The sequence below is a fragment of the Scyliorhinus torazame genome, chromosome 18 (assembly GCF_047496885.1).
Source record: "Scyliorhinus torazame isolate Kashiwa2021f chromosome 18, sScyTor2.1, whole genome shotgun sequence".
In the NCBI taxonomy this organism is placed as follows: Eukaryota; Metazoa; Chordata; class Chondrichthyes; order Carcharhiniformes; family Scyliorhinidae; genus Scyliorhinus; species Scyliorhinus torazame.
Window position 1 is genome coordinate 139766749 of NC_092724.1, and position 27819 is coordinate 139794567.

The window sequence follows — 27819 nt, forward strand, 5'->3', positions numbered from 1 at the left end:
GATGTCAGCTTCCTCAATGAAAGTAGTTCAACAAGCCTTCGGCCTAATGGGCGCTGTTCCTGTGTCAGCCTCAGCAGTGGGTGTCAGCTGCTGTCATGTGAACGGTACAAAGACTTATCAATCCACAGTCCAACTAGGTTTGTTTAGTAAAGTCGCCATAGTCCCAGGTGAGCCGTCATCAATTACAATCCAAGTCTGCACTTTTCTGCAAGAGAGCAATCTGGAAAAAGAACATGATCAAATTTTCCTCATTCCCAACTCTTGGGCACCTTCAATTGTTGCCCTTCAACCCTTGTGTGGCTCAGCCACTATAATGCGGTCTGGGGATCAAAAATGGAGCCTTCATAATCTGAATGGCTCACGGATGGTGGACTTCCCTCCAGTTTTTTCCAACATTTTAAAAACCTTGGCACTAGCGTTTTCTATGAAAAAGAAACAAATCGTTTTGAATACCAAACCGCAATTTATTGGCAAACAATTTTACATCATGTTTTTCAACTCTACAAACTTTTCAAATTACATTTCTGTATCACTCTCATTTGGTAAAATCAGCTTCCCATTGGAACTGTCACCTGCCTGTGCAGCTACCAGATGCATTGTTGGAGCAGATGTTTTACCATTGTGAAATACTGGGTTCTGTAGTGAGGCTCATACGAACGGTACAAAGACATATCAATCCACAGTCCAACTTGCTCTTGGCCACAATTCTACTGTAACCATCACTCCACTCCCTTGGGTTTGTATAGAACTCTATAGATAAATGGTAAAATCACCATAGTCCCAGGTGACCATTGGCTGCTTTGCCCTTTTAGGGGGGGGGGGAAGAGCTGACTGGTGGTGATTTAACCTGAGGGGCACCGCACCTCAGGCGAGGGGCAAGGTTGTGAAGGCAGGGCCTTGATGAATAACCTCTAACCTCATAACCTCAATGCATAAACTCTATTGGAACTCTATCACAGCGTTGAAATGTCTCAATGTGCTTTCCGTAAAGAATTATCTTTGGAGTGCAGTGACTCTGCTTCTGCAGTCCAGCACAGACATTTGCATGTCCTAAGGTGCTTGCTCTTATGTCTTACGTAATAACGGAGTGTCAGGGTGGCATAAAGGTCGCATTCTTGTTTTGGAATCGGGAGATCATTGGTTCAAGGCCCAATGCAGGATTTTAGACCATCATCCAGGCTGCCAGTTCAATGGAGTACTGAGGGAGCACTGCACAGTCAGAGATAACGTTTTTCACGCAAGTCATTAAATCAAAGCCCAATTTTCCTGTCTTAAGTAGACATAAAATATTGCGTGGCATTGTTCAAAGAGGAGGCATCTCTCCTGATATACCAGCCAAACAGGTGTCCCTCAACCAACACCGGCTAAACTGGTCAACAGGAATCATTTATTTCACTGTCATTTGTTGCACCTTGCTGGGCACAAATTGCTGCTACGCTTGTCGACAAACTAACAGCAACTACACTTCAGAAGTAATTCATTGGCTGCATAGTTCTTTGGTATGCCCTGAGAATTAATGCAAGTTCTTTCCACATAACACTTGGCAAATGAAGGCGAGATACCAGACGACCAACATAAAGCAGGATAGTGATTGAAAGCTGGCACAAAACATAAAAAGCCCCTCTCCTTCGATATGGATTGTGAACAAGAAAGTGGGAAAGAAGTTCAGCATCATCTGGAGACGGCGGCACTTTGGGCAATTCCATTTGTTACACAATGACTAGATCGGTTCTCCTCAGCTGCCCGTACAGTTGCAGAAATTTGGCCGCAGTGTCATTCATATTCATTTCCGCCCCAACGCACAACTGGTCTCGCAATGACTGCACCTTTTTAAGAAGGGCCTGGAGGAGAAGAAAATCCAAATAAAGAAATTACCATCTGGAGATTACATGGGAGATTTCCTGCTCTTTTAAAAATAAGGGAGGCGGGATTCTCCGACCCCCCGCCGGGTCGGAGAATCGCCGGGGGGTGGCGTGAATCCCGCCCCCGACGGTTGCCAAATTCTCCGGCACCGGATATTCGGCGGGGGTGGGAATCGCGCAACGCCGGTTGGCGGCCCCCCCCGGCGATTCTCCGGACCGCGATGGGCCGCTGCTGGAATGCCTTTCCCGCTGGCGAGAATCATACCACCTCTCTTACCGGCGGGACAAGGCGGCCAGGATCGGGGCCGCGTCATCTACACGCGCCAGGCCTTGTCGCCCGCGCCGCATAGATGACGCGGCCGGCACCGCATAACGGGCGTCATCCGCACATGCGCGGGTTGGCGCCGGCCAACCCGCGCATGCGTGGTTGCCGTCCTCTCTAATTCCGCCCCGCAAGAAGATGGCAGACGGATCTTGCGGGGCCGCGGAAGGAAGGAGGTCCTCCTTCAGAGAGGATGGCCCGACGATCGGTGGGCACCGATCGCGGGCCACCCCACATCTGAGGTACCCCCTGGTGCAGGATCCCCCCTCGCCCCCCCGCAGGCCGCCCCCCCCCAGCGTTCACGCACCGCTCACGACTGCAGCGACCAGGTGTGGACGGCGCCGGGGGGAACCCACTGTTTTGGCCTGGCCGCTCGGCCCATCCGGGCCTCAGAATAGCGGGGGTGCCGGAGAATCGCCATTTTCGGTGTCTCCGGCCTGCGGCCCGTGAAACACGACCGGGCCGTTCCCGCCGCTTGGGAGAATCGCGGGAGGGCGTCGGACCGGCGTCCTGGGAAATTTTGGCGGCCCAGGCGATTCTCCCCACCGGCGTGGGAGGGGAGAATCGCGCCCTAAGTGCTGGAAGCGCTCAGCAATTCTGGCAGCACCTGTGGAGAGAAAAACAGAGTTAACGTTTCAAGTTGACTGTCCTCTGAAGAGTCGTGTTTGACTCAAACCATGGGCCAGGATATCCCAGCCCTTTATGCTGGTGGGAATCTTCCAGTCCCGCCGATGTGAACATTTCAGTGGGTCTCCAGCCCCGGCGGTGCTGGCGAGTGGGGGGGCCGGATACTTCTGCCCATTAACTTTGGTTTGTTTTTAATGTTCGACCGAACCGGCTGACGCCGGGCTATTTTAGACTGCACCGGGGGACTAGGCAGGGATGCCCCTTCTCTCCGTTGTTGTTCGCTCTGGCCACTGAGCCACTGGCTATGGTGTTAAGAGCTTCCAGGGGCTGATACGGGGTGGGATGGAACACAGGGTCTCGTTATACGCCGATGACCTGCTCCTGTATGTTTCCGACTCGTTAGAGGGGGTGGGAGAGATCATGAGGATTTTAGCAGAATTTGGCCGTTTTACGGGGTACAAATTGAACATGGGGAAAAGAGAGATGTTTGTGATCCAGGCAACTGGGCAAGAGAGGAGACTGGGAGAGCTGCCGTTCAGAGTGGTGGGAGGTAGTTTCCGTTATTTAGGGATCCAGGTGGCACGAGACTGAGGGCTGTTACATAAACTAAACTTGACCCGGTTAGTGGAACAAATGAAAGAGGTCTTCCAAAGGTGGGACATGCTCCCGTTATCACTGGCGGGGAGGGTACAGACAGTGAAAATGACGGTCCTCCCGAGATTCCTGATTGTTTTTCAGTGCCACCCCATCTTTATCACAAAGGCCTTTTTCAAGCAGGTAAATAAGGTGATCACCGGTTTTGTGTGGGCGGGTAAAATCCTGCGAGTGAAGAAGGTGATGCTGGAGCCTGGCCGGAGGGAGGGCGGGCTGGCGCTGCCGAACTTTAGCAACTATTACTGGGTGGCAAATATAGCCATGATTAGGAAGTGGGTAGTGGGGGTAGGGTTGGTGTGGGAGTGAGTAGAGGCAGCAACTTGTAAGGACACGAGTTTAGGGGCATTGATCATGCCACCCGTTCTCTGCCGTTCTCGCTGGCCCGGTAAGTCCGGTGGTACTGGCGACCCTGAGAGTCTGGGGGCAGTGGTGGAAACATGGGAGAGCGAAGGCAGCATCGGTTTGGGCTCTAATCTGTAGCAACCATCGGTTTACCCCAGGGAGACTAGACGGAGGGTTTCGGGGATGGCAGAGTGCAGGGATCGGGAGAATGGGAGATTTGTTTATGGATAGGAGCTTCCCCGGTTTGAGGGAGTTAGAGGAGAAGTTTGAGTGGACGGGAGGGAATGGGTTTAGATATCTGCAGATTCGGGACTTTTTGCGAAGGCAGGTTCCAACCTTCCCGCTCCTACCACCACGGGGGATACAAGATAGGGTCATTTCTAGAGGATGGGTGGGAGAGGGGAAGGTCACAGATATCTATAAGGAACTCATGGAGTCAGAGGAAACACAGACAGGGGAGCTAAAGCACAAATGGGAGGAGGGGTTAGGGGGAGAGACAGAGGCAGGTCTCTGGGCAGATGCGTTAAGCAGGGTCAACATGCCCACATCATGCGCCAGGCTCAGCCTGATACAATTTAAGGTCGTTCACCGGGCACACATGACGGTGGCTAGGATGAGCAAGATTGGTGTGCAAGGAGTGCGCCGGGGCGGGGGGGGGGGGGGGGGCGGAATGTGGCAACTAGGGGCTTTTCACAGTAACTTCATTTGAAGCCTACTTGTGACAATAAGCTATTTTCATTTAATTTCATGTCCACATGTTTTGGGAATGTTCGAAGCTTAGGGGATTCTGGCAAGGGGTTTGCAGACGTCATGTCCACGGTGTTAAAAACAAGGGTGGCACCGAGTCCAGAAGTGGCGATTTTCGGGGTGTTGGAGGACCCGAGAGTCCAGGGGGCGAGAGAGGCCAACATCTTGGCCTTTGCCTCCCTGGTAGCCCGGAGACGGTTACTGTTAGCTTGGAGGGACTCGAAGCCCCCGAAAGCAGAGACCTGGGTCAATGACATGGCTGGGTTTCTCAGTCTTGAGAAAATCAAGTTCGCCCTAAGAGGGTCAATGCTGGAGTTCGTCCGGAGGTGGCAGCCGTTAGTCGACTTCTTCAGAGAAAATTAACTGTTAGAAGAAGGGGGGGTTAGTCTAGATTACTGTTTTAGGAAGGTGGGACCTGTGAGGGAGGTAGAGGATCGTTGCACTATGTTTATAGTTGTTTGTATATGGTTTACTGTTACTGTTATAAAATCACAAACGCCTTAGTAAAATATTTTACAAAAAAAAACTTTGTTTTTTTTACTCTCTGTAGATCCTGCCAGACCTTCATCGTATTTCCAGCATTTTCTGTTTTAGGCCAAATTGTACACTGGATCAGGGACCTTTGGAGGGTAAAGGTGGAATCGAACTTGACTCAAGGTAGAAGTGAAATTGAACTTGATTAAGTAAAACAACCTTATAATTGACTGTTTGAGGAATTTCAAAAGTCACTGTCATTTTTATTGGGTCGAAGATTCTGTCCACGGAATCCAATCTGCCTCCCAGCAAACAAAATCAGAGGAATTTTTAAAAAAAACTTAGTTTGTATTTATTCTTGAAGGGCGGTACGGTGCCGCAGTGATTAGCACTGCTGCCTATGGCGCTGAGGACCCGGGTTCGATCCCGGATCACTATCTGTGTGAAGTTTGCACATTCTCCCTGTGTCTGCGTGGGTCTCACCTCCCACAACCCAAAAAGATGTGCGTGGTAGGTGGATTGGCCATGCTAAATTGCCCCTTTGTTGGAAAAAAAATAATTGGGTACTCTAAAAAAAATTTTTTTAAGTATTTATTCTTGGAATGCAAGAACAGTAAATAATTCCCATCCTTAGTTGCTCTAAGGGCATTGGCAGTCTTCACCTGTGTGGGGCTGGAGTCACAGACTAGCTGGGTTACTGTATTGGGACTGGGGAGTTTTTGTATGAATGCAAAAATGGACAACTTCGTGCTTTCCCTGTTACCGCCAGCAGAGGACTCTAGTACGCCAGGTAAATTCTCCATCAAGAGAGTCATTGCTGCAACAGGCATTATCTTAAATTGACATCTAATACTCAAGTAGTTTTTAAAATTAAATTATATGTAGGATTGGCACCATTCGATACAGAGGCATACATGTATAAAGCTGGAATCTTTACAAATTAAAACATTTGATTCTAATAATATTTCAAGACAATGTGCTTTCTGCGTGTGTATTTGCTGTGCTTAACTGGCCACAAAGAGATCAAGAGCTATAATGACATTGTGCCCAGTGCAGTACAATAAATAACAACCACTAAATGGATAATTCAGTCCTGAGACTGCTAGGTATATTACTTTTCTATGTGTGATGGTAGCTCTTCAATACCTCACTTATATTAGTCATTCTACAGATGTATGCACAAAAGTTTGTATTGACTGGCTGCTTAACAACGTGAGCATCACAACCAAACTCAATTCTGTTCACATCTGAAATGCACCACACACAGTTTCCAAAAGGGGTAATTTGGCGGTCAACAGAACCTTGTTGTGTGTTTCCCCTTCTTAATACTGGGAGAATTGTCGCGTCTGATGGAAGTAGAGCCTTCAGTTAAGTGGGTGCTGGCAATCATACCTGGGACCCTGCTCACACTGTTGCTGCCTGTTCATTTAGCAAACGTGACTATGGCCCATCAGCAAACATCACGCTGCTCGAGATAATACTGATCACAAATACAAGGAAAGGGAGAGACTAAGGGAAAGAGAGGGACTAACTCAACCGGGGAATAAGCTCATTCATCATAGTAAACCTCGACAGGCTCAGACAGGCTAATGGATGTTAATGATAGAGCACAGACCAGCTCGCAACCAGGCTGAGCAGGTCTTGGAAGAAATAGCCACCTTCTCAGGAAACATAACTAGGGTCCTCATCCACACCCAGGATAAGCACACAGGGCTCTCATTGCAAAGCACTGCAGTAGACCGGTTAGAACAGAACTAATAACATGTGATCCCAGACCCAAAACAATGTGGTTGACCCTTAAATGCCCTGTGAAATGGCCTAGCAAGCCACTCAGTTCATGGGCAAATAGGGATGGGCAAACAAATGCAGGCCTTGCCAACGATACCCTCATCCTATCAAAGAATCTTTTTTTTTAAAGTAAGCTCCACGTAATCTGCTTGTGTGGTGTATTGCGCACAACTGCATTGCAGATGGAAGGTAGCAGAATGTATTCAGGGTGAACGAGTGCCTTTTAAGTAGCTGTGTCCAGGACCATTTTCTAAATGATTTCTTCTTTAAAAATAAATTTAGAGTTCCCAATTCATTTTTTTTTCCAATTAAGGGGCAATTTAGCGTGGCCAATCCACCTAGCCTGCACATCTTTGGGTTGTGGGGGCGAAACCCACGCAAACACGGGGAGAATGTGCAAACTCCGCACAGACAGTGACCCAGAGCCGGGATCGAACCTGGGACCTCGGCGCCGTGAGGCAGCAGGGCTAACCCACTGCGCCACCGTGCTGCCCTTTCTAAATGATTTCTACCTGTGGTGACAGAAACACATCAGGTTTTTTTTACCTCGGCGGGGGGGAACCTTGGGCTTTGGGTTTTTCAATTAGATGATCACAAGCACAGGTTGCCTTCCCCAACATCTGTCCAGCACCTTATCGTAGACTCTGCAGGATTCCCGAGTTTACTTCACTCTCCCCTTACCTCTGCATTGTGTACCAGCTGTCTGAGGCACTGTACTCGAAGGCCAGCAGGCAGTGAGTCACCACTGGGAGGACACTGCTCCAAAAGCATCTGCTCAGTGTAAAAGTAACACACGTACAATTAATCAATTTGAGAGGACCAGTAAAACGACAGGTCTGCTATGAAGCTCTTAGACGTGTATTTTAATGAGTGCTGCCTACATTGCATTAATTTTTAAAAATTTTTTTAAATAACCTTTAGTCACAAGTAGGCTTACATTAACACAACAATGAAGTTACTGTGAAAAGCCCCTAGTCGCCACATTCCGGCGCCTGTTCAGGTACACAGAGGGGGAATTCAGAATTCTCAGCTGGTACGGGAATTGAACCCGCGCTGCTGGCCTTGTTCTGCATCACAAACCAGCTGTCTAGCCCACTGAGCTAAACCAGCCATGTCGCGCTCATTTCATTATTTTGATAGACAGTACAACTGTTTGAGTGAGAAATATCAACAATTACTGCACAAAGAATCAATTTAACTTGTAAAGATTAATGATTTGGACATGCCAGTGTTTTGAGCCCTATCGTTCCCTGTTAAAGAAACATTGTGCTGTTACTCCCTCCATCTGCAGGAGATGCCCAGACCAGCCACAGTGAATGGCTGCGGCAGTGCTGAGAACAGGCCTCATAGACCTTTCCACCCTTCCCCAGCAAAAATCTCTCTCTCTCTCGCAGTAGTTGCGTTCTATTTATCTTCATTTCCCCTTCGCAGCCCACCCCCCGCCCCCCCCCCCGCCCACCAACAGCAGAGATAATTAATGTGCCAAGTCAGGGAGCAGTGCTGATTCACAGTATTGGCACCTCGAATGAAGATAACCTAACTTTGTATTTTTTTCCACCAACACTGTGCTTCAGCATCACTTTACCTTGCGTTCTCCAGCTGTAATATCAGGCTTCGAGAGCTCGGGTATTAGAGCAATGGGCTTCAATGGACTGAACACCTTTCCTCATCCGTGACCCCCTCCTCTTACCACCCCGAGTCTTTACACAACTGAACAAATCGATTATTTTCATGGCCAAACTAGGAGCAGTGGAAATGAAAGTCGAAAGGTTCAGATACAAAGTGAGACCAATGATTCAAACATCTATCCTCTTGCCTATGAAAAGAATCAAGTAGCACATTCCCCATGTCAAAGGGAAATGCTCCGTTTATTCTCACTAGCATAAAGGTTCCTTCACACAAGATTCACTCTTTCCAGGTTTTGTCCGTAGCAAAGTATTTTCATAGGATTCCATGGCTGGCTGAGAGTTTTTGTCCCATTACTCTTTCCTACAGGTCTCACTGATGAGGAAACAGCAGCAACGGAGATACAAAGGTCTGAGAACACACACGAACAGGTTCAAAAACAGCTTCTTCCCCGCTGTTACCAGACTCCTGAATGACCCTCTTATGGACTGAACTGATCTCTCCATACATCTCTACTGAGTAGTACTACACTCCGTATGCTTCACCCAATGTCGGTGTCTATGGATTTATATAGTGTACTTATTGTATGTCCTATGTTTTTTCATGTATGGAACGATCTGTCTGGACTGTACGCAGAACAATACTTTTCACTGTACCTCGGTACACGTGACAATAAACCCAAATCCAAATCCAATGGAACTCAAGTACCGTCATCCAAGAGGAAAACTGACTTTATTCAAAAACATCAAACAAAATTCTACCTAATCTATTAGATTACTGCATAAAATGGGTGGAGTGCTTTGAATTGCAAGGGGCTCCCTCTGGATTCTCCTTTCACTCTGAGTGTCTTTTCGATGATTGACTAACAGTGCAGACTGATGACAGGTCAAAGTGAAGCAATTCTTGCACAAAACAGAGATCAAAACTAAACTGGTTCCATCAGCTCCATTGAACAAGACCACTGTCCCCTGGAAACATGGAGAAAATACACGACCATCAAAGTGAATCTTACAACAGCTTCCCAGTCAATAGAAAAAAGTACCAGGCCAAGGGCCGGCACAAATACAATGGGCCAAATGGCCTCCTTTCGCACTGCAGAATTCGATGAAATAACAACAGACGACCAGTTCAGGGCTCAGCCAATGTTTCACTTCAACACACGACACAGGACTGGATACCATAGGGTTCAGTCTGGGTGGCTGCGCGGACTATACAGACGGCATAGCGTACAGCAACAAGTGCGGGGATAACTCTGCACTGAGGCAGACTGTTGATATCCTACCTGGACACGCCGCGCAATTGCCTGATGCAAGAAACAAAACGTAGTCAGCGAGGAACACTCCATCACAATTTCCACGACACTGAGTGGTCCATCAACAGATAAATTATCAACAGAAACCTGGAGGGAAAGGAGTGTAAAAGAAAAAGCATTGTGGTTCGTTAGGTCACATCATCTAAATGTTGCTAATGAGGGGGATAAAACCCATTAGTAATTAAATAATGCCCCTGAAATTAAAGGTAAATAAGCAAATGCGACACATTCTGTGCATTAAGAACAATATTTCAATTGAGCTCTATAGAAATGAATCCAAATATTGAGGGCTCCCCCCTGCTAACAAATGTTGCTGTGGTCTCTCCTGCCTCTCAATATAGAATACTGAGCAGTAACGGACTGATGTTTCCTTACAAGACCGAGACTTCACCATTTACCTGCTTTGTGAGTATCCGGACACTGCTACCGTCTGGTGTGGTACAGTGCACAATCGGCAGAGGCTGCATCCTTACCGTCGCCACCTCAGGATTGGCAGAAAGCAGCCACTGAAGGACATCGGATCCGTTCTCAGCAGCACTTCCTTTGGGGATGGGGGCGGGGGGGGGGGGGGGGGGGGGGAGGTGGGAAAGAGAAAGATTAAACAAATCAACACCTTGGAAAAGCTCAGAAAGGGTCACCCGATTCAGAAAATGTTAGCGCGCTTGATCATCAGGAATACAAATCATCAAAAACTTACAGGGCAAAAGGAGGGCATTCGGCCCTCACTGACCCACAAGAAACCATCCAGCCTTATCCCAATTTCCAGCTCTTGGTCCGTAACCTTGTAGGTTGCGGCACTTCAAGTGCAAATCCAAGTACTTTTCAAACGTTATGAGGGTTTCTGTTTCTGCCACTCTTTCATGCAGCGCGTTCTAGATCGTACAACCTTATGGGTGAAACTTCCCCTCAAATAACAGCAAAACCTTCCACCTCTTACCTTAAAACCTATGTTCCTTGTTATGGATCCTTCAACCAAGGGGAATAACACCTCCCTATCCACTCTTATCTGGACACTTCAGAATTTTATGCCCTTCAATTCGGTCTCCCCTCAACCTCCTCTGTTGCAAAGTAAACAATCCTAGCCTATCCAACCTTTCCACGCAACTTAGCATTTTCCAATCCAGGCCAAACCACGAACTACAAAACAAAAACATTAGATTCAAAGCAGGAAACTATTTTCAGGGTAATGGACCAAATCGTGGTTTGGGATCTGTCTCTTCCATTTTAAGTAGGTACCTGCAGTAATATCAGTCCTAGATCCAAAAGACAAGTGGAAAGTAATATTCCAGCACGGCAGCACACAGATCCCACTCATAGATTCCTGTAGCACATTCCCCAAGTTAGCAGCAACTTCAACGCTGCAACAATAAAGTGTCAGACTTCAATCTCGGGTAGATCCATTGGCAGAAACAGGACTGTAGGACTTGGAAAGACTGCAGTCTCTGCCTGTCTGGCAATGAAAATTAGGACCAGCTTGAAGCCCTTTTTATGCCAAATTGAGACTGATCATTTCTTGGTCTTGCTTGTTCAAGCATGCACATTTTGACTTTAGGTATGAACACAGTGAGAGAGACAGGCTCCAATACAGTAACACAATGCACTGCTCACCTCCTACAATCAAAATCATTTATTTGGGGATGTGGGAGGAGAGAGATAGCATCACATACAAAATGGTAGCAACTTAGCTGTTTTTAATATAAAGAGATCTGTCCCTCTTATTCTAATAAACTGCCTCTTCTGAAACACATTAGCCCACCCCCAATTGAACCTAGCCCTTGAGGCGTGTTGTGTGGAGCCGAAAACATTTTAAATGGACACTATCTCCACCATAGGTATTAAAGCTGAGCAAAACACCTCACATCATCCACCTGTGCAGTCACAGTGATCATCAGAGTTTGTTCAATGCGGACTTCCGGTTGCGGCTATGCGGAGCTAAGTCGCACATTCGGCAGCTCCTGAAAAAACGGACTTTTGGGCTCTTTTCAGGGCTCCCAACGGAATTTTTTTCGACGTTTCCCGCTGTGGGAAGGAGAGTACAATAGTTCCCTGACAGTATATGGCTTTTACCAGGAGCGGGGCGACTAAAAAAGCGGTGGTGGACCCGAAGAAGGTGCGAGGGAAGAAGAACAAAATGGCAGCGGGCGGAGACCAGGCAGCGTGGATGCAGTGGGTGCAGGAGCAACAGGAGGTTATCCAGCGCTGCTTTAGGGAGATTAAAGCGGACCTGCTTGAGCCGATGAAGTCTTATATCGATAAGCTGCTGGAGACACAGACGGCCCAGGGGGTGGCGATCCGCAAGGCCCGACAAAAGATCTCTGACAATGAGGACGAGATCTTAGTCCTGGCGGTAAAGGTGGAGGCGCACGAGGCGCTCCACAAGAAATGGCAGGAGCGGTTCGAGGAGATGGAGAATCGGTCAAGGCGGAAGAACTTGCGGATTCTGGGCCTCCCGGAAGGGCTGGAGGGGCCGGACATGGGGGACTATGTGGTCACCATGTTGAACTCGCTGATAGGAGCGGGGTCCTTCCAGGGGCCCCTGGAGCTGGAAGGGACCCATAGAGTGCTGGCGAGGAGGCCCAGGGCTAACGAGCCTCCGCGGGCGGTGCTGGTGCGGTTTCATCGGTTCGCTGATCGGGAGTGTGTGCTCAGGTGGGCCAAGGAGAGTAGCAGCAGGTGAGTGGTACTGGTCAATGTGTATGCCCCGAACTGGGACGATGCGGGTTTTATGCGGCGCATGTTGGGTCAGATCCCAGACTTGGAAGTGGGGGGCCTGATAATGGGGGAGACTTTAACACGGTGTTGGATCCGGCACTGGATCGCTCCAGGTCTAGGACGGGTAGGAAGCCGGCGGCGGCTAAGGTGTTGAGGGGGTTTATGGACCAGATGGGAAGGGTGGACCCTTGGAGATTTGCAAGGCCCGTTGTGGCGCTTGGAGGTGGGGCTGTTGGCAGACGAGGAGGTGAGCGAGTGGGTCCGAGGAAGTACAGAGAGATGCCTGGAGGCCAACGATAACAGGGAGGTCCGAGTGGGGATGGTATGGGAGGCGCTGAAGGAGGTGGTTAAGGGAGAGCTGATCTCCATTAGGGCCCACAAAGAGAGGAGGGAGCAGAGGGAGAGGGAGAGGCTGGTGGGGGAGATGGTGAGGGTAGACAGGAGGTATCCGGAGGTGCCTGAGGAAGGACTGTTGAGGAAGAGGCGCAGCCTCCAGGCCGAATTCGACCTGGTGACCACCAGGAAGGCGGAGGTGCAGTGGAGGAAGGCCCAGGGGGTGATTTATGAGTATGGGGAAAAGGCAAGCCGGATGCTGGCGCATCAGCTTCGGAAGCGGGACGCAGCTAGGGAGATCGGGGGAGTTAAAGACAGGGGAGGGAGTGTCGCGCGGAGTGGGGTTGGCATCAATGGGGTCTTCAGGGACTTTTATGAGGTCCGAGCCCCCACTGGAGGAGGGAGGGATGGACCACTTTCTGGACCAATTGAGGTTTCCGAAGGTGGAGGAGGGACTGGTGGCGGGATTGGGGGCCCCGATTGGGCTGGAGGAGCTGACCAAAGGGATAGGGAGCATGCAGGCGGGGAAGGCACCGGGGCCGGACGGTTTCCCGGTCGAATTCTATAAAAAATATATGGACCTGTTGGGCCCGTTGCTAGTTAGGACCTTCAATGAGGCAAGGGAGGGGGGGGGCTTTGGCCCCGATGATGTCCCGGGCACTGATCTCCTTGATCCTGAAGCGGGACAAGGATCCCCTGCAGTGTGGGTCTTACAGGCCGATTTCGTTGCTAAACGTAGATGCCAAGGTGCTGGCGAAGGTCTTAGCCACGAGGATTGAGGATTGTGTGCCGCAGGTCATCCACGAAGGCCAGACGGGGTTCGTGAAGGGGAGGCAGTTGAACGCGAATGTGCGGAGACTTCTGAACGTTATCATGATGCCGGCGAGGGAGGGGGAGGCGGAGATAGTGGTGGCGATGGACGCTGAGAAAGCCTTCGATAGGGTAGAGTGGGGGTACCTGTGGGAGGTGCTGAAGAGGTTGGGGTTTGGGGAGGGGTTTGTCAGGTGGATTAGGTTGTTGTATGAGGTCCCGATGGCGAGTGTGGCCACGAACAGGAGGAGGTCTGAGTACTTTCGGTTGCACCGAGGGACGAGACAGGGGTGTCCCCTGTCCCCCCGCTCTTCGCACTGGCGATTGAACCCCTGGCTGTGGCACTGAGGGAGTCGAGGAACTGGAGGGAGTTGGTGCGGGGTGGGGAGGAGCATAGGGTGTCGCTCCATGCGGACGACTTGCTGCTATATGTGGCGGACCCAGTGGGGGGAATGCCGGAGATAATGAGGATCCTCAGGGAATTCGGGGATTTCTCAGGGTACAAGCTCAACATGGGGAAGAGCGAGCTGTTCGTGGTTCACCCAGGGGACCAGGAGAGGGGGATTGGTGAGCTCCCACTAAAAAGGGCGGAGAGGAGCTTCAGGTATCTGGGGGTCCAGGTGGCCAGGAGCTGGATAAGCCTATACCTGCATAGGCTTAATTTCACAAGGCTGGTGGCAAATGGAGGAGGAGTTCAAGAGGTGGGATGTGTTGCCGCTGACCTTGGCGGGTAGGGTGCAGTCAGTCAAAATGACGGTGCTCCCAAGGTTTTTGTTCCTGTTCCAGTGCCTCCCCGTGTTTATCCCGAAGGCATTTTTTAAGCGGGTCAACAGGAGCATAATGGAGTTTGTGTGGGCGCGAGTGACTCCGAGGGTGAGAAGGGTGTTCCTGGAGCGGAGTAGAGATAGGGGGGGGCTGGCGCTGCCCAACCTCTGTGAGTACTACTGGGCCGCCAATGCGATGATGGTGCGCAAGTGGGTGATGGAGGGGGCTGCATGGAAGAGGCTGGAGACGGCGTCTTGTGTGGGTACGAGTCTGGGGGCGCTGGCAACGGCGCCGCTGCCGCTCCCTTCAAGGAGGTATACCACGAGCCCGGTAGTGGCGGCTGCCCTCAAAATCTGGGGGCAGTGGAGGTGGCACAGGGAGGAAGTTGGGGCCTCGGTGTGGACCCCAATACGGGGGAACCACCGGTTCGTTCCAGGGAGAACAGATGGAGGGTTTTCAGGGTGGCACAGGGCATGGATACGAAGGTTGGGAGACCTGTTTGTGGACGGGAAGTTTGCGAGCCAGGGTGAGCTGGAGGAGAGGTATGGGCTCCCCCCGGGGAATACCTTCAGGTACTTACAGGTAAGGGCGTTTGCCAGGCGGCAGGTGGTGGAATTCCCGTGGCTGCTGCCACGCACAGTACAGGACAGGGTGCTCTCGGGGGGGTGGGTGTGAGTGGGGAAGATCTCGGATACTTACCAGGTGATGCAGGAGGAGGAGGAGGCCTCGGTGGTGGAGGTGAAAGGTAAGTGGGAGGAGGAGTTGGGAGAGGAGATCGAGGAAGGGACGTGGGCAGATGCCCTAGGGAGGGTGAACTCTTCCTCTTCGTGCGTGAGACTCAGCCTCATACAGTTTAAAGAGCTGCACAGGGCACACATGACCGGGACAAGGATGAGCCGGTTCTTTGGGGGCGAGGACAGGTGTGTTAGGTGCTTGGGGAGCCCAGCGAATCACACCCATATGTTCTGGGCATGCCCAGCACTGGAGGAATTTTGGAGGGATGTAGCGAGGACGGTGTCGAGGGTGGTAGCTTCCAGGGTCAAGCCGTGCTGGGGGCTCGCAATATTTGGGGTGGCAGAGGAGTCGGGAGTGCAGGAGGCGAAAGAGGCCGGTATTCTGGCCTTTGCGTCCCTGGTAGCCCGGCGGAGGATTCTTCTTCAGTGGAAGGATGCGAGGCCCCCAAGCGTTGGATCCTGGATCAACGATATGGTGGGGTTTATTAAGTTGGAGAGGGTGAAATTCGCCTTGAGAGGGTCGGTACAAGGGTTCTTTAGGCGGTGGCAACCGTTCTTAGACTTCCTGGCAGAACGGTAGACATTGGTCAATGGCAGCAGCAACTCGGGGGGGGGGGGGGGGGTTTACTTTATTTTTGTTTTTGTTTATGGAGGGTTGCTTTTTTTGGACTTGTTTTGTACTTAACCCTGTTGGGTTCCTTTGTCATTTTGTTACTGATATTCTGTGAAAACCTTAATAAAAAAATGTTTTTTTTTTAAAGTTTGTTCTATGCACTGTGGGTCCTGGTCGCCTTTGTCAGTTACTCAATAATAATAATCTTTATTGTCACAAGTAGGCTTACATTATCACTGCAATGAAGTTACTGTGAAAAGCCCCTCATCGCCACATTCCGGCGCCTGTTCGGGTAACAGAGGAAGAGTTCAGAATGTCCAAATTACCTAACAGTTTGTCTTTCGGGACTTGTGGGAGGAAACCGGAGCACCCGGAGAAAACCCACGCAGACACAGGGAGACCTTGCAGACTCCACACAGACAGTGACCCAAGCCGGGAATCGAACCTGGGGCGCTGGAGCTGCGAAGCAACAGTGCTACCCACTGTGCTACCGTGCTGACCAAGACCACCACCACCTGCCCGCCTCAAGTCCTCAACTGCTACAATTTTCCAGTGAAACCCAACTTAAGATGGAGGAGCAGCATCTCATCTTCCAATTAAACATGGGCCGGGATTCACCCCTACCCGGCGGGGGGTCGGAGAATCCCGCCCCTGGAGTTTGACAACTTCAGGCCATGACCTCTCTTCTCCATTTTCATTTTTTTCCCCGCAGCCCCTCACAAGTGCCAGTCTGTATCTTGTTCGCATGTTTTTCCTTTCAGACAGTTCTGACCCCTTGCTCTGCTATTAAGACGCAATGCTATTTTGCTTTCAGACAGTGCTGTCCTTTATTCTGCTATTAACACCTCCTCTAGGGCCAAAGCTTTAGGGCGGGATTTAACTAAATGGGAACAAAGCCCCATATAGCAAGCGTGTTTAACTCACAGCGCCGAGAAACACAATGCTATAAAGGGCACGCACCTGGTGGCCTCTGATGCCCCTGGCAGACCCCCACGAGTGCCGTTCCATCCGGCCCCCATTTGTGGAGACCAGTTCTGAACGGCGCTCAGCCAAGGTCTCCGTGGCGAAGGGGATAGATCCCAATGCCTCGGGTACCTCAGGAAGCTGCATATTAAAGTGAGACTAGCTGTCTCAACTCCACTAAGCTTTCCTCTCACTCTTCTAAAGAGTCTCATTGGACTCAGCATTAATTTTTCTTTCGCTCTGCACAGCTGCTGCCAATTCTGATGATTTCTCTGCAGTATTTTCAGTGTTTATTTCAGATTTTCTGCAGTATTTTGCTTTTATTATTAATCACCCCTCCCCCCCATCCTTAAGGTTTACTGAACATTTACATTTACTAGGTTAATGTAACTAATCCTAGGCTAATTTATTGTATTGGCACCATTATACTAAGCAGGAAGAGTACTGAAGCCACCACATTTTTTATGCGAGTCGTTTAGCTCATGGCCTCTAGAACAACTAACACTTTACTCTGAGTCCGTACCACTCAAAATGCTCGTTTGGGTCACCAACCTGCCTTAGTGTCCTGGGGATTAAAGGTGAACCTCTTGGAAGCTGCTTTGAGTAACCCTGGAGAAAGATTGGGGACCTCCCTCTTACCCCAACATTCTTTAAACATTAGTTTTTTAAACACTGGGAGATGGAAACAGTCTCTTTTGACTGGGTGGGGTGGCGGACAGAGGGAGGTCAAGTGATAAAAGCTCCAGGAATGCATCCAACTAGAGTTGGCAACCATACGTACTCTCCAGGCGCAACTGAAGTTGGAAGCGCCAAAATGTGTGATCAGCCTGCTTCCTGTTTTTCAATCAGACCATTATATCTTGCTCAAACCCGAATGACAAAACAGCCCCTCAAAACTAAAACCCTCCGACAATAATAAAAAAAAATCAGCTGCAACATCTGGTAACGACTGCAGTCAGTCAACATGCTCATGGGTGTTTTTTCATGCTTCATCCCCAAGAAAGTTCCAGAAACTTCCTCACAAAGAAGTGCCAGAAGGGCCACAAAGCAGCGCCAAGGGAAAGTCATTTATTCCTCAATGTTTCATGCCCAAAGTACAAAGATAACATGGCAGATGGCAGTCAGCTGCCCTGGTGCACAATTCGCAACCGCAACAAGGCACAGTACCGACCACCAATCTCCTCTGTATCTCTGATATACTTCTACTGAGACAACAGTCCATTCCTTTTTTTTTTCTTTTTTAAAAATAAATTTAGAGTGCCCAATTAGTTTTTCCAACTAAGAAACAATTTAGCGTGGCCAATCCACCTATCCTGCACATTGTGGGCGTGAAACCCACGCAGACATAGGGAGAACGTGCAAACTCCACACGGACAGTGACCCAGGGACAACAGTCCATTTCTGACCTGTAGCAAATGCCAACTGATCTCAGCGATGGGGGTGTTGTCCTACGCAATCCCTGCTGTAAGTGTACACATACATTCAAATAATTGAAGAGAGTCATAGAATCGTACAGCGCAGGAAAGGTCCTTGTGAGGCCTTGTCAAAAACTTTGTTAAAATCCATATAAACTACATAAATTGCACTTCCTTCATCCACACACTTGGTCACTTTATCAAAAAATTATATCAGATTTGTTAGGCATGACCTCCCTCTGACAAAGCCAAGCTGACAATCCCTAATCAACCCATGCCTTTCCAAGTGAAAATTAATTCTCTCCTTCAGAATTTCCTCCAATAGTTTCCCTACCACTGGCGTGAGACTCTCTGGCCTGTAATTCCCTGGTTTATCTCACCACCCTTCTTGAAAAGGTGGAACAACATTCTCCAGTCTCCAGTCCTCCGTGGCCAGAGAGGAATTAAAAACTTGTGTCAGAACCTCTTCAATTTCCTGCCTCGCCTCCCATAGAAGCCTGGGATGAAATTCATCCGGGCCTGGGTATTTGACTATTTTCAAGCCCATCAAAGTCTCCAATACCTCCTCACTTCCTATGCCAAGCTGTTCAAGGTTCTTACAGTCCCATTTCCTGAATTCTGTATGAAAAGTATTCATTTAACATCCCAGCAATGTCCTGTGGCTTCACACACAGATTGCCACTTGGTCTCTAATGGACCCTACTTTTTCCCTAGTAAACCTCTTCCTCTTAATGCATTTATAGGATATCTTAGGGCTCTCCCTATCTTATTCACAAGTCCTTTTTCAGGCCTCCTTTTTGCTCTTCTTATCGCTTTCTTGAGTCCCCTCTTACACTTCCTATATTGCTCTAGAGCTGCGGTTGAATTTCTCTCTTTGGACTTGCTAAAAGCCTTTCAGTCCCTCCTTATCCAGTCCTGGATTGTCCGAGTCATCCAGGGTTCCCTAAACTTATTGCTCCTACATTTCCCCCTCTAGCGAACATGTTGGATCTGTACTCTCCCTATTTCCTTTCTGACTGTCCTCCATTGCTCCACTGTAGATTTTCCACAAGAAGCTGTTCCCAGTCAACTTTGGCCAGATCCAGCCTTATTGTTGTAAAATCTGCATTGCCCCAATCCGAAACCATCTTCTGCAGGTCCATAACAAACTTGAACCGTACTGTGTTGTGGTCGCTCTCGCTACAATGTTCCCCCACTGACACATTGAACACTTGTCTGGCTTTGTTCCCCAGAACCAGGTCCAGCACAGCTCCAGGTTTTGTTGGGCCTTCTACATAATGATATAAAAAAATACGCAAATACATCTCAAGAAATTAGGTCCCTTTAAACCCTTTACACTGTGACTATCCCAACTTTTGTTGGGGAAGTTGAAATCCCCCAGTATTAATTACCCGATTATTATTATTAAAACACCTCGGTAAATTGTCTACATATCTACTCCTCTATTTCCCACTGACTCTTTGGGGTCCTATAATACACTCCCAGTAATGTGGCTGCCCCATTTTTATTCCCAATTTCTATCCATAAAGCCTTGTTTGAAGACCCTTCCAAGATATCATCTCTCCTCATTGCAGTAATTGATTCCTTAATTAATAGTGCAACATCACCTCCCTTTTTACACCCTCCTCTGTCTCGCCTGAAGATCCTATACCTTGGAATGTTAAGTTGTCAGTCCTGCCCTTCCCTTAACCATGTCTTGACGATGGCAACAATGTCACAATTCCATGTGTCAATCCACGTCCTTGACTCACCAGTCTTACCTATCACACTGCTAACATTAAAGTAAAGACCATCCATCCTTGTCTTACTCTCTTGACATTCAACATAACTGAACTCACTTTGGCTTGCTTCCTTTACTATAGCACGGACAAGAGGACAATACCTAAACCTGGAACTAACCTCACTGTCTCAAACAGCAGAAATGATGGAGAAGATCAAACCAATGGGGGTGGTAGGGGAGGGAAGATTTTGACTTTGTGTGATGATGAAATTGTCAGCCATTTTACCTCTCCGCCGATTTCTATTTCCACTGGGGTGTACAACGTGCTGTCAATTCACCATCACACCTCTTCCACTGTCACGTAGTCAAAATATACCTCAAAAAGCTTCACATTGGTAATGCCTACAAAACAAACCATTCACAGCGGAGTCCTTAAAAGGAAGCGCCAAACAGTGGTCAGATTGCACACTGGGAAATTCTGTGCACCAGTCATTCCTCTGCGTCATCTGGTAACAAGCTTAGCAGGGGCAGGACAGCAACGGTCTTGGCATGGGGCGGCAAAGGCCTTGGCACAGGCGGCGGTGGTGCCACCCAGCAGGAGATCCAGAAATCAAACCAAGCGGAGAACATCTCAGATTTACACGTTTATAGCACACAGCTCATCATTCGTAAATAAAGCTTCCGCACCTGTACCCAAATCTTTCACAGCAATCTTCACCAGGTCAGAGGACAACTTGATGGAGGCTGAAAATGGTCCTTTAGTTGCATTTTCACCACCTGGAACACTGAAAGACCCTTTCAACCTTTCACTGCCTTTAATATCATTAACGCCAGAGCACATAGCGGACTGTAGAAATATCTCCAATGGGTCTGATGTGCTAGCTTTGTAGTTGTTATTCAGGGCTGACACCATTTCAGTTGCTCCTCCTCCATGAATGTGCAAGCAATCTAACAAATCAATGACGTGTGTGTTTAGAGGCAGGCAAATTCCATCACTTTCTGAAAGACCAGGTGACAGCACGGAACTACGAGAGAAAGGCAGTTCACTGGCACTCCCAGGCAAAATGCTGTTCAAACTATAATAGAGAAAGCTGTGAACCGACACAGGAAGCGCGAGAAAGCTATCACTCTCAGAGTTCAATGGGGCAGTCACCTCCATCTTCTTCCCAGGCCCAAGTTCGCTGATGGGGAAACTATAAGTAAAGGTTGTACTGTCCGAGGCTTCGGTCAAGGCAGATGTCTGGATAACGAGTCTCACACAAAGAGACCACCTGCGTTCCAATGGCCAATCACTGAGGTTCTCCAAAATGCAGGAAACAACTAGCAAATCCTGCAGCAGTAAACGGTTCCACCTTGCAGTGACGCGGCAGCTGATTGGTTGGTTGGAGGGCACCATTCCTTTCCCCTGGCTTTCCCAGTTGGACAGCAGCGCACAGCATATGTTGAAGTCCTGGTTCAGTTCTTTCAAAGCCTTGTCTTTCTGCTTCATGACACACTTCAAGGACGAGATTCTGGGGACCAAAACAAAAATGACAGTGAATTTTGTTTGCTGCTGCCGATTGTCTCTCCTCCTCCCCTACAGGTGCTGGTTTATGCTGGGAAAGAGTGTTTCATGACAGCGTATGATCTAAGAAGCCATTCTTCATACGTAAGCTTAGTCAGTGGTGGGCAGCAGGCTATCTAACCATGAATGGGGTAACAGCAGAACCCAATATGGTCGATCACCACTGTTCACACTTTCTAATCAGGAGCAGCAACCTCATTTTAAACCAGGAGCACTGTCACCGACAGCAGCATCCTCACTGCTGTGAACAAGTGGTCTGCCTGTCCCAGTATTAAACCAGGCAGCGCATCAACAAAACTTAAGCACTGTCCTCCTACCTGTCGGAGACACTGCCAATCCCAGAGAGAAGATCCTTAATGCGTTGTCCTGCACTAGTTGCCTTGAGGTCCATGCTCTGGGCTGCTGTCAAATTGTGAGGCAAAGTACACACCATCACCTTGCCTTTTTCAGTCAGCGCGACTACGTCGACATCACCTGGTTAAGAACACAAGTTGTGAACAAAGGGGAAACCTGACATCATCCATTTCAGCCCACCTACATCCCAGTCTCTGATTCCCAATAGCTGTCTCGGCAGCAGTCAGGGTTCTGAAGCTCGCCTGATCTTGCCACCTGAGTCAGGGTTCAGAATCGGAACATTCAAATGGAGAGAAAATGCAGGTGCCTTTATCAAGCACACTTTCCTCTCTTTAGAAAACACACCAAAGAAATTGTGGTCGGAGTGTTAATACAACAATATGACACATACCAAAAAATATTTTCACTCCCTAGAGATGTATTATTTTTTACCAGCTAAGTTAGAACAATACAGAGTCCAGATATCATCCTCCCCAGATTCAGTGGCAGCTCTTGTGGTGAGGGAGTTGCACAGCAGTGCAAGGAATACTTACTGAGAAATCATTACAATGGGCCTTTACAAGATTGCGATCGTGGTTAATAGGATCAATCCCTCTCCTCCCCCCCACCAGCCCCACAACAGGATGAATAAATTTAAATGTTAAAGAACAGGGTGAATTGTTTGCAATGTAAACTTTCAGACCCCTCCCTCCCTTCATTTTCAGTCTGCATACTTAGCGCATGACCACAGAATCGCTTGGCTGACATCAGGAAGGGGTCCTCGGGGACTAATGCAGATTTCCATCTCTACTGATCCTGGATGCTAAAGCAGCAGGAGCCAAGATGGGAAAACTTTAGTACAAGGGGTTCGGAGGAATTCTAAAGGGTTTTTCACTGTAACTTCATTGAAGCCTACTTGTGACAATAAGCGATTATTATTATTATTGTTTCCTTTAATAGGGATTTAGGAGTAAAAGTACTTTTGCACGAACACAATTGCTGTTAAATGTTTGCCTGTACTACTGTCAGGAATCTATATCGCCAGCGTGTCTCAACAGAGTGGTGCCTACAAACAGTTTACTCAGTTTTGCTCAGATCCCACACTCTGGCCAGTTTCATACAGAAAATGCTGGAAATACTCAGCAGGTCAGGCAGCGTCTGGGGAGAGAGAAACAGGGCGAATGTTTCAGGTCGATGCCCTTTCATCCGAAAGCAGAGTCCTGGCTTAGGATGCAGATAGATTATTACCTTTGGCTGTCAGTGAGGGTTTGGAAACAGCTACAACCCCACAGGTGTTCAGACTGATGGGTGTAAGGACGGAGGGCAGAACACCATCCGTTTGGTCGTTGCTTTCATCTGCTGTCCTCCCCATGACTCCAAACGATGGATCCCTTTGTACAAGCTCAACGCTGAAGAAATCCCAGCGAGTGCTGTAGTAAAGGGTGCTAGTGAGGCAACAGGCACTGACGATGGGCCCTCGAAGATGATACTGGATGAAGTCGGGAAGCCACATCTCCAGCTGAAGACTGGCCTTGATAATCACCACTTTGCCACCTTTTCCGATCACCACAATACCGTCAGCAATCAGTGGTTTGTCTGTTGACAACTGGTGTCCCTGATCACCATCCCTCTCCGGTTTTATCATCACCCCTCCAATAAAAACCACTGGCTGTTCCAGGTGGTACAACACCGTCATTCGTGGTACATGACCTCCGGCCTCAGATCTGCCGTATTTCATTGGCACGAAGCAAACCTGCCCATCTGGCAGCCCGCAAAGGACGATGGGCGAGTTCAGCATGTTGGCATCAACACTGAAGAGTAGACTGAAAAGGGATGGTTCCACACGGAGGTGATCGTCACCCCTTGAGCATGCCTCAGAATCCTTCAATGTCTGAGGGTAAATGCAACATAGCACTGGCGGGTGATTCGATCTGGGAGATTTTTCACAACATGTTATATTGGGATGCAAAGCAAAATCTACGTCTTCGATCTTTCTGCACAGCTGAGCCTCACAGCCTACAGGTGGGAGTGTGAGGAAGCTCATCCTCCATGACTGACCCTCGCTAGCGACTGTCACGACAACATCATCTGACACAACAAAGGAGCAGATTGCAGAGTCCCTGATGATACATCTTTCATCACTGACAACACAGACACGAGGCATGCGACTTCCATGGCTACTTCCCGCTTGGGATGCATCGAGGAGCGACTCCCGAACTCCTGTCTTTTCAATAACGCTGCAAGAAGAGGGAGGGGAAAGAAAAGAAACTGCATAACTACTCTCTACAGGACATATACAGATAAAATCAGCTACAAATCCTGGGACATGTTGTGGACATATCAAAATCTTGCCAAGTGTCACAATTTGGAAAATGCATCCATATTACAGGGGGCTTTCCAGTTCAAATTGCTAGATAATGACTATGGACAATGGAGCATTCGCATAGAAAAAGTCAGGAGAGTCTGTGATCTTGCAGAATACACTATGTAAATACAGGAAAGCTAGGGAGTGAAAAGGAATCCATTATATGGCTCAGCATTGTTGGAAGTACTCAGCTGTGGGAATGGTATCAGCAACCTGTCTGAACTGATGAGGCCTTGGAAACATGAGGGCATAATGGTTGGTCCAGGATATATTTCTGCTGTTTTTGCTTTGCATACAGGTCTAATTTTTTTCTACCTCTTGTGATTATCGCAATTCTGAAAGCGGGGGAGTCCAGAATCATGGGTCACAGTCTAAAGTATGGGGTAAACCATTTAGACCGTAAGATGAGGAGTAATTTCTTCACCTAGAGAGTGGTGAGCCTGTAGCAGTCGCTACACAGAAAGCAGTTCAGGCCAAAAAGTTTTGTATGTTTTCAAGAAGGAGTTAGATATAGCTCTTGGGGCTAAAATAATCAATATGGGGGAGGAGAAAGCAGGAACAGGTTACTGAGTTGAATGATCAGCCATGATCATAATGAATGGTGGAGCAGGCTCGATGGGCCGAATGGCTTCCTCATGTTCCTATTTTCTATGTCTCAATGTTTAATGTGGCATTTTGTTTTCAATTCATTGACTGCCTATAGTCGGGTTAATGTATCACTGGCCAGCATTTAATAATAATAATTTGTTAATAATAATTTGTAAACATTTGTTGACCATCATTGCATTTACAAGTCAACCACATTGCTGTGGATCTGGAGTCAAATGTATGTAGGACCACGTAAGCATGACAGATTTCCTTCCCAAGGGCATTAGTGAACCAGATGGGTTTTTACAACAATCAACAATGGTTTCACTGTTGTCATTAGGTTCCTGCATTCTAATTTCACCATTTGCCTTGGTGGGATTTGAACCCAGGTCCCCAGAGAATTACCCTGGGTCTCTGACTCATCAGCCCAGTGACAATACCACAACACCATCGTCTCCCCTGACATGACATGACAGAGCACATCAACCTTTTACAATTGTCCTGTGTAGCTTGATTTACCCTCCAGTCTGTTAACTTTGATAAAATGACACAAAAACAGCCAATTGCCTTTATCTAGTGCCTTTAACATAGACAAGTGCCTCAAGGTGCTTCACAGAGGTTCAAGGTACCAAAGTGGATGCTGAGTCAAAAGAGATATTGGCAGCATCACCCCAAAGCTGGGTTAAAGTGGGGAGATTTAAGAAGGATCGTAAAAGGAGAGATAGACGAACATGGGCCTACATGTAAATCGCGAAGCATGGGTGACTGCCAATGGTGAAGAAAAGGAAGGAGGGGTTGCACAAGTTGCCAGGGTCAGAGAAACTGGTGATTCAAAGGATCAACAAAAGCAACTGAATGGGTGATCTCAACTGAACTGGACAACAAATATTTTAAAAGGTCAGATGAGCAGGGTAGAACAAGGTGAGGATCTCAAAGAAGGGGAGGATACCAAGGAGTAAGAACTCGAGGTGTGACTTGGTGAAAAGGACCACCATGTGACCATCATGGTTTGAGTGGGGTTGGTGGTAGATAGTTAGCCAAAGTGGTTTTAGAGAAAGAGGCAAGCTACAGTCAAAGAAAAGATGTAAATGCAATTGTCCACAACAAGGTTGCGGACAGCAGGGGCCTTTTAATTAGTCAACCGACATTCTAGAGGGAAATGTGAAGAGGGGTGAGTAATGATCCATGGTCAGAGTTCAAAGACGTGATGGTGGGAGGGCTAAGCAGGTTAAGAAGATTGGCAAGATCAGCTTCTGAGAATACATTGGGCAAGAAGGTCGGCGAGAGAGATGGGTGTAACATCTGGGATTGCTGCTTATGAGGGACAACGATGGATTCCTCAACGGGTCCAGGGGGAGAAATTAAAGGCCAGCAGGTAATGGGGGGGGGGGGGGGCTGAATGGTTAACAAATGACTTCTCTAATTATGACGCGCTTGAATTTCCCATGAATTTCCATCAACAGCAAAGGAAATGACCGCCCTCAGGTTGTGACTCGGCCCACTGTCGAGTCCCAGCATGCAACCTGTCCAGTTTCAGAACCAGCCCCAAGTGGAAGGCAATGGAGAATCAGCCCAGGGTGGCAGCTGCAAATTCAGATTAAAGCTGTTCATTTTCTTCCCTTTACCAATCAGGTTTCAGACAGATCCAGCTCCCTTGTCAACCAGATGGGAATTTCGCTCAGTGGCTGAAGTAAATCCCTCCCCCGCCATGTTTCTTTACTCTCACGAGGTGATTGAGCTGATACTGAGAAACCTACACCCAAGGGAACGTCTGGGCATTAAATGGCAGTCTAGACCGAGATTCCTGTTTGGAGGCAGCTGGCGTGCAACAGCTAGCAGGCTGCAGCTGGTAAATATTTTACGGTACAGCTTTTGTTCAGCACAGAAAATATTCCTCCAACGTGAAACAGAACGGTACATCTGCAAGATTGCTTTTAAAGCCATTTCAGTTTCTGGCTCTCTGCTGTTCACATCACAATCTTATTCTGTTCGTTGGCTTCCTTTTACTCAGACATGTTCAAAAATGTTTGGAAAAAACATCAGAAACTTTATCTCTTTCATGTTTTCACCTGTCTTTACAGATTTGTTTTTACACATTTACATCTCAGAAATTGTAGGCTGAGGGGCGGCATGTGGTGCAGTGGTTAGCACTGGGACTACGGCGCTGAGGACCCGGGTTCGAATCCCGGCCCTGGGTCACTGTCCGTGTGGAGTTTGCACATTCTTCCCGTGTTTGCGTGGGTTTCACCCCCACAATCCAAAGATGTGCAGATTAGGTGGATTGGCCACGCTAAATTGCCCCTTAATTGGAAAAAAATAATAATTGGGTACACTAAATTAATTTTTAAAAACTTTAAAAACAAATAAAAAATTATGGGCTGGATTCTCCGATTTTGAGGTTATGCCCCCATACTGGCGTGGGAACAGTGGCGTTTTGCGACCGAATATTCGGCGTAAAACGCTACCGATCCTCCATTTGGCTGGGGTTAGCATACAGGTAGCAAACACTCAGCTCTAGCTGCCGATACGGGCCAGAGAACTGCTGGGTCCGTGGCCGCGCATGCGCACGGGGGCGGCCTACAGCGGCCGCGCCCTGCAACATGGCGCCGGCCTCTCGCGGACCCGGCCCGCAAAATAGTGCCCCCCTCTATGGCCGGCTCACGAGTCCCGGACCACCCCCCAACAGTGACCCCAGCCCCTGTCAAAGTCGCCCCTGCCCGTGGATCGGCCCTCCCCCGACTGTGGCGACGCTGGACTGAGTCCGCAGCCGCCACGCCGAGCTCCCGCCGGATGATACCATACACGACCGACGCCGTCGGGAACTTGGTCGGTCCGGGGCAGAGCATCGGGGGGTGGGCCTCAGACAACGTCCTGAGGCCGTCGATACGGCGCGTGCCGTACTCCCTTTGGAGGGGGCGGCACATCGCAAAAGCAGCGACGCCCCCGATTTGTTCGTAAACCTGGTATTCTCCGGCCGATCGCCAAACTCGATTTTGCCGTCGGCGACTGTAGAATCTCGTCCTATAAGTTTTGTTTCCTTTCTCACACATTTCCCAAGGTCACAAACATTGAGAGCCGCAATAAATTAGGTTGGACAGGCAAGTTATACTATATTCATCTGTCCATTTCCAGCATCCAGTTGTACTGTCG

General features: G+C 48.7%; 1 protein-coding gene across 3 annotated transcripts in view; it reads right to left on the minus strand.

Annotated features, from left to right (window-relative positions):
• Nucleotides 1-443: 443 nt before the first annotated feature.
• Nucleotides 444-27819, minus strand: part of faap100 (FA core complex associated protein 100) — a 38438-nt gene continuing 11062 nt past the window's right edge. For all 3 annotated transcript variants that reach the window (XM_072483472.1, XM_072483473.1, XM_072483474.1), the window contains exons 3-9: nucleotides 22965-23953; nucleotides 21701-21857; nucleotides 20507-21330; nucleotides 10153-10295; nucleotides 9725-9841; nucleotides 7498-7587; nucleotides 444-1841 (exon numbers count right to left, since the gene is read on the minus strand). In XM_072483472.1, the coding sequence (XP_072339573.1) occupies nucleotides 1710-1841; nucleotides 7498-7587; nucleotides 9725-9841; nucleotides 10153-10295; nucleotides 20507-21330; nucleotides 21701-21857; nucleotides 22965-23953 (2452 nt within the window). In that variant the 3' untranslated portion in view covers nucleotides 444-1709. The remainder of the gene's footprint in view (nucleotides 1842-7497; nucleotides 7588-9724; nucleotides 9842-10152; nucleotides 10296-20506; nucleotides 21331-21700; nucleotides 21858-22964; nucleotides 23954-27819) is intronic.